Below are 16,633 nucleotides of genomic sequence, written 5' to 3'. Positions count from 1 at the left end.
TGCTTTACACAAAACTATGCATCTATGTAACCAGTGCTTATCTAAGGGATAAAAACTTTGATAAATAGTATTTATCAAATATAAGCTACTAGCAGTATTTAAGATCCCACATAAACAATAGTAACTAATATAATGTAGCAATTTCAAAATTACTAAAGTTGCATTCTTTGGAAAACATTTTATTTGCTACACCTACCCCATATGTGGGTCATGCAGACAGGGACAGTTGTAAAAGACCTCTTTGCCAAATAATGAAATTTTGTCCTAGATTTTCAGATTGTTTGCCCTCTTCTGACAAATTTTAATATCTTGCTTTTTTTTTTTATATTAGAAGAAAATTACCATACTTCTAAGTAGGTCGGTATTTTCTTCCCCATGGACATTTTGACTTTTCAGATATGACTGTAAAAAAATTAATGATTCGGTGGACTTAGTCTTCTAGATCAGGCATCAGGGCCACTTGTCTGTGTGGAACTGATGTAGATCAGAGGCTAGACTGAGTTAAAGAATAAAGTAAGTATTTATTAAAAGGCTTCAATGGATACACCTTGGGCAGCACAAGAGCCCAGCCAGGGCTACAACCAAGATGAACCCAAAATGGTCACAAAATGGGCGGCCAATCACGAGGTCTCACACATTTATAAGTTTTGGTCCATTTGCACATTGTAGTTAATTGTCCAGTTACAGCTTTAGCCCATGAAGTCCCATCCTTCTTGTTTTTCTCTCTTCAGTCCACTGCTGTCCACGCTCCTGGGCCTGAAATTTGGATTGATTGTCCTTGGTCCCCAACTAGGGAAGGAGTTGCTTTGTCTCCCTACTCTGTGAAGAGAGCTTAACATCTCTTAATATGAAACTCAGAGCTGCACACCAAAACAGCACAGAATCTGAAAAATATAGAAGCTAAAATTCAAGACATGATTTCCCCCAGTGGTACTGGGCTTGTCTTTTCTCAGGATTGTGGTCATCTTTAGGCTTTTCTAGTGATTTACCAAAAGTATTTTCCAGAAGTACTTTCCACACTGTTGTATTACATAGCATGGTATAGAAAAAACACTGCGGTGACTCTGATGCTTCTGCTGCTCACTCCTAGTGATCTCAATTTTCCAGCCCTACACATCAACCACTCTATCACAACAGCCAGGAAAACCTTGCTATCTTGTCAAATTACAACTTTTTCTTGTAAAAAATTTCAAATTATGCTAGTGTTTCAGCTGCTTTCTTCACCCTCACTTTATTGCCATGTACTGTCCTTCTTTCTTCCTTACTTCTTCCTGCTTACCTAGGAAGTCATGACCAGCGTGATGGTCGGTACCAGCAACTGGAGCAGGGCTGCAGCCTCGGGAGCCTGCATGTCGTGTCTGTGTGTCACCAGATGGGGACACTGGAACAGGGGCAGCTCCAGGTCACACTGAATGTCTGAGCCCAGCTGTGCAGAATCTGCCTCTCACATATGTGCAATGTGTCCATGCCTGTGGCACATAGATGACTTCACACATCTCTTGAAATCCAAACCATTCTACGATTCACTGGTCAAATGTCAATTAAACAGAAAAAAATGGATGAAGATTCAGATATTTCGCATGGTTGCTAACACAGCAAAAGCATCACTGAGACCTGATTCAGTGCCTGAACCCTACAGCTCATCAAGGAATATAGTAGTACAACCTAGGGTTGTAAAACCTGTGCTTATAATCTAGGTTGGGATTTTTTTGCGCAATTCATTTTATTGCATGTACCTGAGATCATTATGTTCATGATGGCACAAACTGCACAAGATTTATGGGAATGGTGGGATGACAGCTGAGAGTCTTCCAACAAATTATTTTTACAATGCAGGTTTCATTAACATCAATGGTATGAATCATTATCATGTCAGCAAACAGAATACATGCAAACAGCTAATTGCTTTTGTTTGAATGAAAGACTGACAAACTCACAGTTAACACAAAACTGTGGGCAGTTGCTTATGTAAACCTGATTACTATAACAAGTGACATAGACATTGATTCTGTTAGGATGTTCACTAAAATTCCATTTAATTTAACACTGAGACTCTCCACCTAGAATATAAATCTGACATCAGATGCTTCAGAAGTAAAGACGATAATGAGGCAGATGTGACAGGACTATTTCTGTTGAATCTCTTTGAATGTGTCTTCTATTCCACCCTCTCACCTACTTCAGTCCAAGGATTATCTCCAATCAGCAGCTAAAAGCAGAAAAAAAATATTTCTGAAGTTTGTAAAGTATCTGGGAAAATCTGGCTGCCTTCATTATGATTCATAATCTCCATTAAATCCTTATCCCAGTAATTTCTTATGGTAATGCAGTGACAATTAGTGAGTCGGTAAAAGCTCCCGCTTAGTGCATTTCTCAGAAAGTTCTTAAGTCTTGAGTACAAATAACACTTTTCAGCTCACAATCATTGCTCTGCGCAGATACAAGTTTTAATTCTCTTTTGCTCTTTTTAAAAGCATAAATGTCTGTCAACTTAGAAAGATGGAAGAATAGAATAGAACAGAACAGAACAGAACAGAACAGAATAGAATAGAATAGAATAGAATAGAATAGAATAGAATAGAATAATAACTTTCTCACATCTTTTATGAAAGCCTTTGCTTTCATTCCCCAAAACCCTTTTTAAAAGGCTGATATCAGGTCAGTTTTCAATTAAAGGACATTGCAAACTTGCTTCTGAGTCCTCTTTCTATTTCACAGGCATTGCTATGAGGTGAAGAGACAGTATCAGTGATTCTATCACTTTGCTGCATTGCAGTTCATAAGTGATTTGAAGAAACTGAAGAAAGGTATGATGCAAATGTGTGTAAAGAAAAGCAAGTCTTTCTTCATTTCATGTGTTTGTACTGCATTGCTTCCAACTGCTCTCAATTTCACAAGTGCTTTTTGCAGGCTGTAATTGTCAAGGTCAGCTTCTACCATGTTTGGGAGACAGAAACAAGAGAATGCTACCCTTTACTTTCAAAAAATCTTCCAAACTGTATCAGGTGGATTTTATATTTTGATTTAATGTTCTTGTAAGGTCACCTTTAATGTCATTTTGTGCAAAGCAGTTTGTTCACTGACCTGAGGTCTGAGAGGAATGAGAAGGTGGAAAATCTAGAGAAAGACTTTTTTCCGTATTGCAAAATACTGAAAATCTGTGTCATTTCATGTTGACACTGCTTAAGCTCCTTATTTTGTATCTAAATAATTAAATGTTCACTGTGGGCTATTAATGACCTGTTAGCACAATTCTCACACAGCATGTAGTTTTGCGTGGTTTTGCTCTTTCTTTGCTTATTTGTTTAACCTGAGCCATTTCAATTGTAATTTAGTGGTGGGGAGGTGGTAATGAACTAGAAGTTTCTCAAGATCTGTTATACACGAGGATGTACTCTTCTTTCTAAGTGGGTCTGTCCTCACCAGCTGAGTTTAAAACCACTCTATTTTATTAAATCATACCAAAACAAGCATTACATGACTACAGAAATAAATAATCATATTAATAATATTAACAATATCAATCATATTAAGAATAATATTAATAGGCATTGCCATTTTTGTCATTGGTGAGATGGATATGGAGCTAAAGCATTAATTTCAGCAGGCCTGTCTGGTATACAGTGGCTTCAGTATATATATATCACAACAAAAAATGGAGATTATTTATCCAAATTTAAAGTCAATTCTAATTCATAGCTCTTTAAATCATATGGTGATAAGTCCATGATAAAGATAATAAAGATGACATTCACTGCAATTTGTCTATATGGCTACAAGATCTCATTTCCCTGAGAGATAAGAGGGGAAGAAAAGCCACACTACTACTGTGGTTTGAAATACTCTGTTTCAAAGCCCATTGGTTTCTTATAATTTTTTCTGCTTCTACTTAAGATCTGCGAATTTATTTGGGTTTTTAAGTATTTTAAGTGCAAAAACTTCACCCTTGTTCAAAACCAGTGTCAGACCTCTTTAAAGTATGAGAGACTAATGCCAAGCTTCTTCCTTGATCATGCTGACATTCCTGTAGCTAGGAAATGCTCCTCAGTGATACACCTGAGCTGTTGCCTGGTTCTGGAGTTCAGTCAAAGAGTGAAGTGCCACCTGCATAAGATCCATGTGAACTTGATCTCTGGAATTCCCTAAGCCAGTCAAAACTATAAGTACCATCAATAACTCTTTGAAATAACTAGTTAGAGTGCTCCATTTTCCCATTATTGTGTGTAATTAGCTAGATGAGAGGGGAAGAACAGGTCCTCAACTTTTCCTGCTTTAGTCAGATCTGATCTTCTCCTTCAGCAAATGCCCCACAGGTGCAAGAGGTGGTGACTCCTGGCTGGGCACCTCCCCCTCTCTGGGCAAAGGTGTAACATTATGCAGTGTGAAGAGAAGGACTGGTGTTGCTGGTAGGAAAGGTTCTGTGAGTGCACTGGATGAATTTGGGCCCTTGGAATTTAGGTGCGTTACGTTTATGATGTCTAATGAGACTGATTTCTTATGCCAGACTTGGTCTGAGCATGTGTACATCTATGAACACTAGAGAATTTCATTCACTCTGGTGTAAAAAAGCATACATTCTAAATTAAGCAGCTCATGAGCTATTGTTCAGCAACATAATTTTAGATGTGAATTCCTGTAATATTTTAAGTTGTATTTTAATTACTGAAAGCCTCACTTTGGGTCTGGCCTCTTGCTTGTTTCAAGTTTCCAGCAAGAATTGGGGCATATTAAATTAACATTGTCTCAGTAGGAAATAAGCCTTCCAAAAAAATTTTAATCAATACTCTGGTCATTAGTATTCAAGCCTCCTATGCTAATTGCATATTCAGACATTGACTGAAATGCTTTATTAAGAGAAAGGCTCTGCTTTCAGTGCAACACTAAGATAAGTTTTGATAAAAGCTTCTAATCTGTATTCTGATCACAATATTTAATATGTATCAATTGTTTGTGGTGAAGTCTGGTGGTTAATTGATTGTTCTGAAGACAACAGGAGGACAATGTTCTGATTAGTTTGCATTGGAGAAAGTTTGCATATGTATTGTTTTGTATTATCAGATTAAAGTTGTCTCAATATTTCTCCAAGCAGGTGAAATTTTGACATTTATGAACTTTTATATATTCTAACAATTTTTTAATTGTTGACTATATATAGATTTATTTTATTGTTAAAAAGAAATTATAAACATAACCTTTTTTTCTAATAAATTTAATTGAAATGAGAATCAATAGAACTACAGAAGAAATTTACATAACTCAGAAATTCATTAAGTGAGACATTGTAATTTAAATCCCTTATACTGCCTCAAAAGAAAATCTACTATGCATTGGTAAGTTTAGCTCTTCAGTTTTCTGGATGTTGTAGTTGAGATGAGATTATGCATTCATCTTGATACACAGCTATCAAGTAATTTTACAGAAATAAAATACAGGACAAAGACAAACTAGTGGTTGCCTTGTGTCTGTGTTAAAAATAAGGCAGAAAACTCCATCTTGCAGAAAAACAGAGCAATATTCAACTGGTCTTTTATCCTTTAGACAGATTTGTGTCTTTGGAAGGTTGTTAAAAAATTATTGTGTGCCTAATATATAATACTAAATTGGATGAGTCTTCAGTTAAATTTGAACTATGTATTTGTACATGCATTGTCTACTTGAAGAATGAAGGAAATTATCTGTTGTGATTGATACCAGTCTGGTTTCTTTTCAAATGGGCGTTTTACAATCTAAACAGCTGTCATTTTCCAGCTACCAGGCTGTGTGTGTAATATGATGTTTTGTCCTTCTCCACAAGGTGTAAAACCATCCATTATAAATTTAACCCATTCCTGTATAAACTTTGCTCTCCTGGCTGGACGATTCAGCCTGCAGAGGGTGCAGGGCAGGCTCAGCATCAGCCTGGCTGGGGCCTGTTTTATCTCACTGGTACTCCAATGCCTCTGGGTACCACTGATCACAGAGCCTTAAAAAAGGAAGGTCAATATGTTCCAAAATCCCATCTCTTATTTCTCTGTCTCTGTCCTGTTGATCTTAACAATGCTCAGTACACCCAAACCCAGGGCTCTCCTTGCTGGTGAATCAGGAGAGCTCTGTTGTTGGTTTAGGCTGCTTGCACTGAGTTTTGGGGTACCTCACGGTCTGGTACCTGCCATGTGTTGAGGCCCTCAGGAGTCAGCCCAGCTGATCTCAGCTGATCTCAGCCGTCCATCCAGGCCCTGCAGTCTCTGAAGTGCTCCATCCATCACAGGTTTAACTGCAGCTGTTTCTTTCAAGGCTCCTTTCAAACTTCTGAAGTCTATAAACAGCTGAGTAATGCCAGCAAAATAAAACCAACAAGTAATACTGTGTGACATCTGTACAGAGTAGAATGAAGGTATGGTTTGAGCACCTGTGTTGTAAGTAGCTACAGTGAGTGGTAAGTAGCATCTTCCATTGCTGGGACTTTTCTGCCAGGTTTTTTTTTCCTACATCTGTCCTATCATAGATGTATGACAGTATCCATATGACATAGATGTATAAGAGTATCCACGTTCTTCTTATTCAAACACTTTGGAAGAGTCACCCATCTCTTGTCTTGGAGCTGTCTAGATGCAGTCTGGCCATTCTGGTGTATCTAAAACACCCTGTCTAGAGGCAGCCTTTCAAAGGTGCTTTACTCAGAGGTAACTACTACTGTGTTATCAGTACATAATCGGTTCCTATATTTTAAAGCTATCTCTAGTACTTTTAGACTGCTTATCAATTATTGAATGCTAGCAATGAGGTTTTAGCGATGAAGCTTTCCACATGACCCGCTGCAGAGCAAATCACTGCCTTGTAAACAAACTACAGAAATGGAGGTGGACTGTAGCTTCCATTGGACTAGGCAGACAACATCAAGCAAGATTTGAAAATTAAAAATTGTTACTGCTTTGTGTGACTCTCTGAAGAAAAGATGGAAGACAGAAATCTCAAAAGATATATTTTTAAATATTCCCATAACTTTAGTAGCTGCTGCTGTGCAATCACTTGCTCCACTATGCTGCAAAGTTTAATTTCTACAGGACACATAACTTTCAGAACAAGAAAATAATCAAATCTTGCAAAAGCATTTAGGACCATATTAAGGATTAGATTTTGCCTCTCGGTACATCAATGCTACACAGTTAGGTACTAGTTTATTTATATTGCATCCTTTAACCCTGTGATTTTTTCATAGGAGTAATTTCCAGTCAAAATTATGGAAACCTAACCTGAATTATGCTAAAATTAACTATTTTTAAACAGCTAGATTTCTAAGCAGTCACTGGAAAATCCTGGTCTGTTGTCATCTTTCTCTTTCCCTGCAAGGATTAGGCCTTGTTTGCTTTGCGGTTTAAAGGGGTGAACTGCAGTGTAAGAGAGCTGCACCTAAGACATGTCAGAAATTGTCAGTAACTAAAATGAGAGATGAATATATTCAAACCTCATCCAAATTCCTGGCTTTTTGGTTTTTATTTTAACTAGCAGTATCATCTGTCAGTTTTTTTAAGGAGTATATTGGCTAGGGAAGTTCATCTCTATGTTCATACATTTTGGACTTTATCCTGAACCTGTTGCTTAAACAGCCAGATTGAGCCCAAATTTGGTGGTTTGTGAGAGATTGCTTTCAATCTGAGCAAGTGGTGATGTTTTATGCTAAAGTGGTAGGAGGAAAAATCAGGAAACAAAAGGCAAGTAAATTAATACAAATAGTCAAAACACTGAAAAAAAAAAGAAGAGTTCTTGACAGCTGTCAGACTGCAGAACAGAGCAGACTGAATACAAGATGACATAAGCCAATTCAGAACTCTATATAGAGTGACAATGTAATGACACAGAGGCAAAAAATCACCGTAAACCAAAACTCAATTAATGTATTGAAATTCTGGGCAAGGATTTATGAAGAAAGCAATATTTTAGCATTTAAATAAATGGAGAAAAGTCTGCTAAAAATGTGAATTTTTCATTTGTACAGCAAATTCAAAGTGCTAAAGATTACTGAGAAATTGTGGTAGGAATAACAATAGGGTGTTAGTGCTGAGCAGAGGGAAAGGATCATCCTGTGGACCTGCTGGTGTAGCCCCCAGTGCTGTTGGCCATTTCTGCTGCTAGCGCTCACTGCTGGCTCAGGCTTTCCTTGCAACCCACAGGGACCTCCAGCCCTTTCACACAGAGCTGCTTCCCAGCTTTCTGTGCTGTGGGGGTTATCCCTACCTAGCTGCAGACATGGGTCCCTGCCAGCCTACTTCTCCAGCCTCCACTTATTGACTATTCCCTCTAACTTGGTGTTTCCCACAAAATTGCCAAGAGAGCAACCCTCTCAGTCATCTAGGCCATTAATTAAGGCATTATACAAGTACTGATCCCAGTATTGTTTATTTCTGAAATGAGATAAACTGCCTTATTCCCTTTTTCCTTTCTTTTGCAATCTAACAGCCATTTCTACAGTCTTCTTCCAGTGCCCTGACTGTGTATAGTAATTATTTGCTTTGTGTTTCCTGATTCAATCTCACACCTCTCCTATAAACCGTGACCATCTGTTTAAAGTGAGATTGAGAAATACTATTCACATCCTGACTTCATCTATCAGTCTTGCTGATCAGAAAATACACAATTATGATTACGGTTGAAAACCAGCCATCACTGCAGAAAATGTACATTAACCAGCAACCACTGTATCCTCAATACATGGAAGAAAATATTAGTGAATATGGCTCCTAAGAAATACTTATGCCAATGGACTTGCCAGCATACCCTTAAAAGCACTCAGAATTTCTGTGGTGATCATTTTCGGAGTTATCAAGGCTTACAGAATGTAATGGTTTACAAATGGACAGGTTGAATATACAGTAGAATTAAAAGATATAGTCAAGAAAGTCCTAGGAAGCTATGATGGCATAAGACATGTTTGAAAGCATTTGATTCCACTGGATATTGTCCAAAATGCTTGTCTACACAGTAATAAAAATTTAATGTAATAATACTCTAATGTATGGTTTCTGTTTTTCAAATATGTTAAATAGAGAGCATTTTCATATTACATTTTACAAGGTATGTATTTCAGATACTTGACAAGGAGTAGATTTTTTCCTAAATTACTAATGGGTACACATCAGTCTTGTGGTATAAAGAACAGTAAGTTACAATGGTAAAAAAGAAATTTTCTTTATTCTTTAATATGAAAAGTACACACCTGCTGAATCACTGATAGATCTGTTAAATAATCAGACAGATTTTATTATTTCCTGATAAAACAATTCAGTGCCTGTCAAAAAAGCTTCCAAATATTGCGCTGCATTAAGAGGAAATAAATACTTCAACATTTTTTTAAAATGGTCCCATATTTTCATATAAATCACCATGATTCAAGAAAACAACTACTGAGGAACAGCTAGCCAGGAAATCTGGTGGGTAAAGGTGAAAATCATAATGCAGTATAAAGATTGTGTTCATGACTCTAGAGCATAATAACTAAGGTGTTTTGACATTCTCTCTCTGACAACTCACACTTTACACTGGCACATCAAACTGGAAGAGTGGAACCACCCACTCAAAAGTACACAAAAAAATGTAAATATTAAATTAGTTCTTTTTGAAACAGATGCATTGGTGACTGTTTCTGCTCAGAGGATGTGTGGCCTGGCAAAGCACTGTCAGTGGCCTACTGTGTCTAGCAGTGCATTTGAATGTGTATTGTGCCTGTGAAACATCAAAAGCTATAATACAGCTTAAAAGCAGGTAATTGTGCTGCTGAAGGTGTTTAAAATAACTTCACCAGCTGATTTTAATTTGTGATTATATTTTCTGATCAGCAGTACCAGATTTTTGTTTGTGCTGCTGTTAAAAAGCAACAAGAAATTAGTCTACTCCAGGACTCCACTGCACTGTTGCTGTAAAACATCTCCTACCATTTAATGGATGTTATGGTTAAGAGGAATATTTTAGTTTGAATCCTGCTTGGACTGTCTATGGTTGACATGTCTGGACAATGCATCCTTTTAAATATCATTGTTCTAAGCAATCTAATCCAATTTATCATTATATCTCCAATAATATACTATGGCATAATATAATTATTCTTTTTATTTGCAAATTTTTTCCAAGTATTTTGGCTAAGTATTTGTCAATACTGGATGAAGATGGTATTTACTCTGCCTGCATTAAGCATTTCAGTTTAGATCCCTAAACTGGCAGCCTGTTTATCCTAAGATCTCTTTTCGGTGGGTAGTGAGAAGCATTTTAGGGAATTTCAAGCTTGTCTTCTTACTGACTGAAGTTAAACACTTCCGTCCATAAATTATATTGACAGAAAGACTTATAAATCAGGGGCTTCATGGAAAATGGCATGAATACTCCTCTTATCTCAAAAGAATTGAAATAAACACAGAACTTTTTTCACTCTAAAAATAAAACAAATCGTTCAAAAAAAAAAAGGTTTTGAAAGTTGCTGGTTATGTAATTAGTAATTTTTCAGTTTATCTTCTTTTGGGTTTTAAAAGCCAAAGTGTTTTCTCGCAGCAGAGGAGACAATAAGTTCTAGAAAATCAGTAGTTTCAACCAGTTTTAAGTATCAGCTTCCCTTTAAAATTTGAGACATGATAAAGCCCAATAATATTTTTATATTACTGTGAGTTGCTATTGATTGATGTGCTATTCTATACTGTCACAAGGAAACAGAAAGGTAAAATAATAAAATAGTAATAAATTAAGTGATTTTGAAAGGATAATTCCTTGATAATGACACTTAAAAGTGTCATTCTTTGAATAAAACAATAAATATTTTCATCTCAATGTATCTTCTCTAAGAACAATTTCATTTACAAAAGACTAATTAAATCAATATAGCTTTCTTAAGAACTATTAAATTGACGATAAAAGGTTTAATGAAAATTTTACTACAAGGCTTTGTGTAGATCATCGGTCAAGTTGACAGCCCAAAAAAATAATCCAGTTATTTTTAAGAATGTGTGATCCCAGTCTTTGGAATGACCTACAGTTTTTTTCCAGTATCATTACATTTTATAAGAATGACATGTTTTTTATGTTTTATTCAATTTATTTCTCTTTTCATTTCCTGATTGATTTTCTGAATTTCAATTCTGTGCAAATTTTGTTTTTTCAATACTCTAAAAACCCCCAAAACCCAAGCTGATTATTTTTCCATGTTTGACAGGTTTTATAAATAAAATATCTGGAAAAAAATCAGCCCACACATCTACTTTGTTTTGACATAATATAGAGCAACCAGATATACTTAAGGATCTGGATTTTCTTTTATGTGTTACTGCAAAATGCAGGGGCTTATTGCAGTCCCAGGAGCACAGACAGGAACAATATGGAGAAGCTGAACTAGGACACAGATATTGGCTTTCCAGTAGTGTGCAATCAAACCAGTTGAGATAAAATAAGCTATAGGATTTCCAGGTCACCAGTCATCGAAATATTTGACAGGTTTTGGTCTATTTAAGAATCTGATATAATTGATTTTTATTGCTTGCAATCTTTTTTCCACTTGTTTTTATTACAGTAGGTAATCAGACTTACAAGGTAGCATCTGTTTCCCTGAAAAGTTGTATTACCTTTGTTGCACATATATTCATTATTAGCTTGTTCTTTTGAGCCTTATTTTTCTCTTCTCTAGGGTTACAAAAGAGGGCACAAAGCACTGGTTCTCATACCAACATACTTGATGGCAGACAGCTCCTTGGTGGAAAACAAACAGACTAGAAGTTTGTCACTGTAATACAATCCTTCAAGTGTGTTCTATAGTCATAAAGGAAAAAAATGTAAATGAAAAAATCTTTAATTTTTATCTGATTTTAGTCAAATGGAAAATATCGCATTATAAAAAATACTTTAAGAAAAAATATAGAAAAGGATACTATTGAGAACACTGAAGAAAATTTAAGAAGTGATCATAGCATCCCTAGTGGCACATTAACAATAAAACATTTAAATAGCAACCTTTAATGAGACACCAGACTTGACTGAAGAGCACAAAGCGTCTAAGAATGACTTTCACCATATGGTGGTTCTTCATTTTGTCTAGAAATTTTAAGAAAGGATTTTATGAATGAATAACAAAGACATTTCAATCCTTAATATTCTCAACACATTGAAAATGTGTCCTGTTTGCAAAGCTCAGGCATTTGTCTCTGAAGCATGTTCAGGGAGTATACCCTGCAATCAGTGCCCAGCAGATGCTACCTTGTAAGTGTTATTCAGGAGCCTTATTCATGTCCTCATTTGTGCCTTTCCATCTTGTCTTCATGTGCTCTGCTCACCTATTGGATGTTTTGGCAGGTGTGAATTATTCCCACCAACTGCCTAGCCATGTCCACCCAGCTCCAAATGGAAAGCTGGCACTCATAACCCTTTTTTCACTGCTCAATTCCCTGTTTGGTGTTTTGATGTTTCATTATGCTTACCAGTCTGCCATGGGAATTTCAGAAAACATCTCATCTTGGCTTTCACTATAAACAAACTGAAGTTAAAAGCATAGATTACTTTGACCTGCTTTCTGCTTCTGCCACTGGAAGTGGATTTTTATGCTTTGGTATAATCTTCTTTCGGGGGAGGTTGCCTCTGCTTCCCGTGATTCTGTGCCCTTTGGCAGAGATACAGACTGAGTCAGCACTGCTGCTTTTCAGCTCAGTGCTCTCTGGTGGGTGACCAAATACCAGTGCTGAGTTGCCTGCACATTGTAGGATTTGGGTTTTTAATGCAAGATTTTGCCTTAAAATGGTGACTTTTTGTGTCATCGTTCTTTAGTGAATGAGGCAAACATTAGTAAATGTGTCATAACACACGATCTCACAGGTCACGGCTGTATGAGCTGCATGTCAAGGCACAATTTGGCCTTTAAATGTACAAACATCTGAAATGCAATGCAGATGAGGAAAAGGGCAATTGCAAAGGAAAGAGATAATGCATTCATTTTGTTAAGGCAGTGATGACTGGCAGAACCTTAGAAAACAACAATTTCCCCACGCTCATTGCCTTGCTTAAATCTCTACTAGATTGGGCTTCAGTGACAAGGATAGGGAGTCTTGGAACTCCAGTTGCAGGAAGAAAGGTATTCTTATAGAACTTGGCTTGCTTTTGAGATATACCTAATAAAAGAAACACACTAAAACAGAGTTTTAAAAAGAAGAAGAGAAAAGTAAAACAGAGAAATTTGATTGTTATAGACAACCCCAAAAATGCAGGTTACTGATGAGGAAAATACTTACATTTTGAATACCTATTCAAATTTTGGATACTATGTATATTCCTGTGAAGGTTGCAGAAGATTATGCTCAGATTTCACATGTAATACGTTTTCACAGTTTACATACATCTGACATAGATCATTTAAATCTTGCAGGAACTGGTTACCATGGGTTAAAAGATCAAACCTCTAGGAGATAATATATTCTGCCTCAAAATCCTAGATGTCATAAAGAGACAGGAAAATATGAATCTAAAGATGAAGTTTCCAGCCATTTCCAGACCCTGAAGTAATATTTGATTCAGTTCTACTGTTCAACATGGATAAAAGTTGAAGATGGCATTTATAATTTTAGATAGATTCAGACATTTACAAAGGTTTTGATATAGGTAACTACTCACCTGAAATGTAAAAACAGTAACTCCCATGAAAAATTTGTCTGATCATTATAATGGATAAAAAAATTGAAACTGACACTGTTAAATATTTAATGGCATCAGTTACAGTATGGTAGCCAGCATGTCAAAACCATTAAAATAGGACTGTGCAAACATTTTAATTTATAAAAAACAAAAGAGAGTAAACACTCTGCCAAGTTTCAAGGATATTTGAGACCCCCCAGTGAGTGACAATTGTGCCTGCATCTATATTGCATGTGAAAACATAAAAAACCCTAATATTTACCCAAATTTTGGGTCACTTTTTTCTGTGAAAATGTCTAAAATAGCAAACAAATAAAAAAAACCACTAGACTATCATAAAGATCGGGTGTTATTTCAGAGTGTACAGTCATTTAGATGGAAAAGTTTCATTCTTTCAAAAAAAAAGATAAAATAAATCATTAAAAAATATTAAATTATTAGTTTTATGTTCATTTCAGTACCTGAGAAAATAGAATTTTACAGAAATTTGATCTTTATAATTACTTTTATAATTAATAAGATTTATATTTTTAAGTATATACCTGATGCATGCAGTTGCATCAGAAATGCATTCAATGGCTGTAGTTCTAGCTGGTATCAGTATCTCACCTTATGTAGTGCTGCAAAATTAAAATGAAATTAATAATGAGCTACAAAAAGTCATCAAAGCAAGACAGAAGTGGCCAGGTTTCAGTGGAAATAATACATATAAAAAGGATTTAAGGCAAAAATTTAAATTAATAAAAAACAGATTGCAGCTAGCATCACACTAAAATTCTTGTTTATTGTATCTGGAGTCCTTCAGTTTTCCATTAGAAAACACAAGTAGAAAAAATTTATTACACTGGAAGGAAAGAAACATTAGTAGAAACTCTTGCTGAAAGATGTGTTTGCTCATTTTATCCCACATTTGACAAAGCATTCAAATAGAAATTAAGAGGGGATTATATACACTTAGCTTCTTTCAGAGAAAAATAATATCTGGCAGCAGCAGGGATGAACACCAAGGAGGCTTGGAGTGAGGCCAGGAGCTGCCCAGGGTCCCTACAAATTTGTCAAACAGCTTCAAACAGGTGAGTTTCTTGCTTTTCCAAACCTACTGCTGCATGAATGTCAAAGAACTTTTAATATCTTGATGACACACTGCTGTATATCTTGTTGGTAATGCTACTAATATCTTTAGTTAATACAATGATAAATGATCTAAAATATGTCAGATAAAAAAGTAATTTCAAGGTGTCCTTTCTTAAAAGAAATGTGACTTCAGAACCTTAGGTAGAAACAAAAGAAATGACTGGCATTTTTGTGCCTGTTGAACACATCCATAACTTGTGAGTGCTAAAGAAATTTTGCAGAAGGCAGAAATTAAGACCTAGGTAAAAAGGTGAAGAGAAAGTATGGCTTTGTTCTGCTGTAACTGAGTGTAGTTTGTATTTGTTTAAAACTTGCATATTCTGAGCTTTATACATTTCAACTACAGTAAAATAATATTTAAAAAGTGAGAAATAACACAGCAAGTTTTGTTTCAGTCACTTCAGGCCTGGTTTGTGACTGGATGAGGTGAGAAAAGGGAGCATCATCCTTGCTGCATCAGGAAATAGGGGTATGAGTGTCAGACCAGTAACTCCCCAAAAACCCTTTCCAGTTCTTATTTATCAGATGAGTGATCCAACATTGTTTGCATCTGACTTGAATAGTTGCTACCAGCAAGGTGATTATAAATGGCTATTTTATAAAATTTTAATGTTTATTCTCATACAATTAGGTTATTATAATTAGCTTGTTCCTATACTGAAATTCAGATGGTATCTACTGTTGTTTGAATTTTTGATGCTAAGAACTGTTCTGGGAGAGACTGTTACTGGGATTTTATTTATTTATTTTATGGGACTACACTTGTATTGTCTGGCTCATGGTACGTTTTACTCCAGTTTAAAGTTTCAAAGATCTTAATAATCTTAGCCATAAATACTTGCAAATGTATTTATAAAAACTCAGAAAATAAGGTTTTGTACTTCTCATTTCACCTTACTTTTTCTCTACTGTTTAAGAGTATTTTGTGGGTTACTCAAATTAGTATATCTGTCACTGCAAATTGCAGGGCATGGAAAAGGGTTAGTTTTACAGTTTGGGACATTTTTTGTTCAGTCATGAACCGACAGCAAGGACATCTCCCAGGACAATGGCACCCTGGACATATGTGAGATCTAGCTCAAGACATGATGAGGAGATAAACTTATAAGGATCTGACAAATTATGATTCTTTTTTTCTTTACTGAGAGATATTAATGAATCATTGAGGAGTTTTAGGGTTAGGCTTTTGTGAGAGTATGAGATGTCAAAATGATATATTTTAGTCATTTCTTAAGCATTAACAAGTAAAATTGTAAAAAAACCTTGGCCCATCTGACATTATTTTATAGCTCAAAAATATTCTGGAATAAAAATATCCCTACTAATTTTATCTTAAGGTGCTAAATCATGGTTCCTTTCAATTATTTGCTTTAGAAAAGCATGCATAAACTGATTTCTGTTTCTGTGAAAGAGAAGAAATTGGTCAGATTTTAATTTCATTATATAAATGGCTTACCTATTACTGAACAGTGTCAATAATGGAGTTGGTTTTTTTTTAATAATGTCTCTTTAACACTTATTTTGATGTCATAGGCTCAGGTAAGATCAGTATACTTCTCTCTTTTACAAATTCTCTCAAGTTATCCACAAATACTCTAAGCAAAATTTCCCAATCCTCACATGAGATTTCCCTATCCATAATACACTAAAAGAATGGTCACCATTAATTTATGCAATAAATTATTTCAGTCCTACTGCATGAGGGAGCCATCCTAAAGGAATATCCTACACCAAAGTTCTTACGGCAGAGATACCAAAATGAGTCTGTAGCCAAACGAGACATCTTTATTCTGTACTCTTTCATGCTGGCTCTTCTTGGATTTTCTTTTTTAAACAGTAAAATAACTGTGGTCAGTAACTTCAGTTA

At 35.7% G+C, this 16,633-nt stretch overlaps 1 protein-coding gene across 1 annotated transcript in view; it reads right to left on the bottom strand.

The window, feature by feature from the left end:
- Nucleotides 1-497: 497 nt before the first annotated feature.
- The window catches only part of TINAG (tubulointerstitial nephritis antigen), a 78,511-nt gene continuing 62,375 nt past the window's right edge, over nucleotides 498-16,633 (bottom strand). The window contains exon 12 of the mRNA XM_072926453.1: nucleotides 498-2,209. Within this exon, the coding sequence (XP_072782554.1) occupies nucleotides 2,193-2,209 (17 nt within the window). The 3' untranslated portion in view covers nucleotides 498-2,192. The remainder of the gene's footprint in view (nucleotides 2,210-16,633) is intronic.

The sequence above is a fragment of the Taeniopygia guttata genome, chromosome 3, assembly GCF_048771995.1.
Source record: "Taeniopygia guttata chromosome 3, bTaeGut7.mat, whole genome shotgun sequence".
NCBI classification, from domain to species: Eukaryota; Metazoa; Chordata; class Aves; order Passeriformes; family Estrildidae; genus Taeniopygia; species Taeniopygia guttata.
Note: the sequence above shows the minus strand (reverse complement) of the source record. Positions and strands in the feature narration are given on the sequence as shown.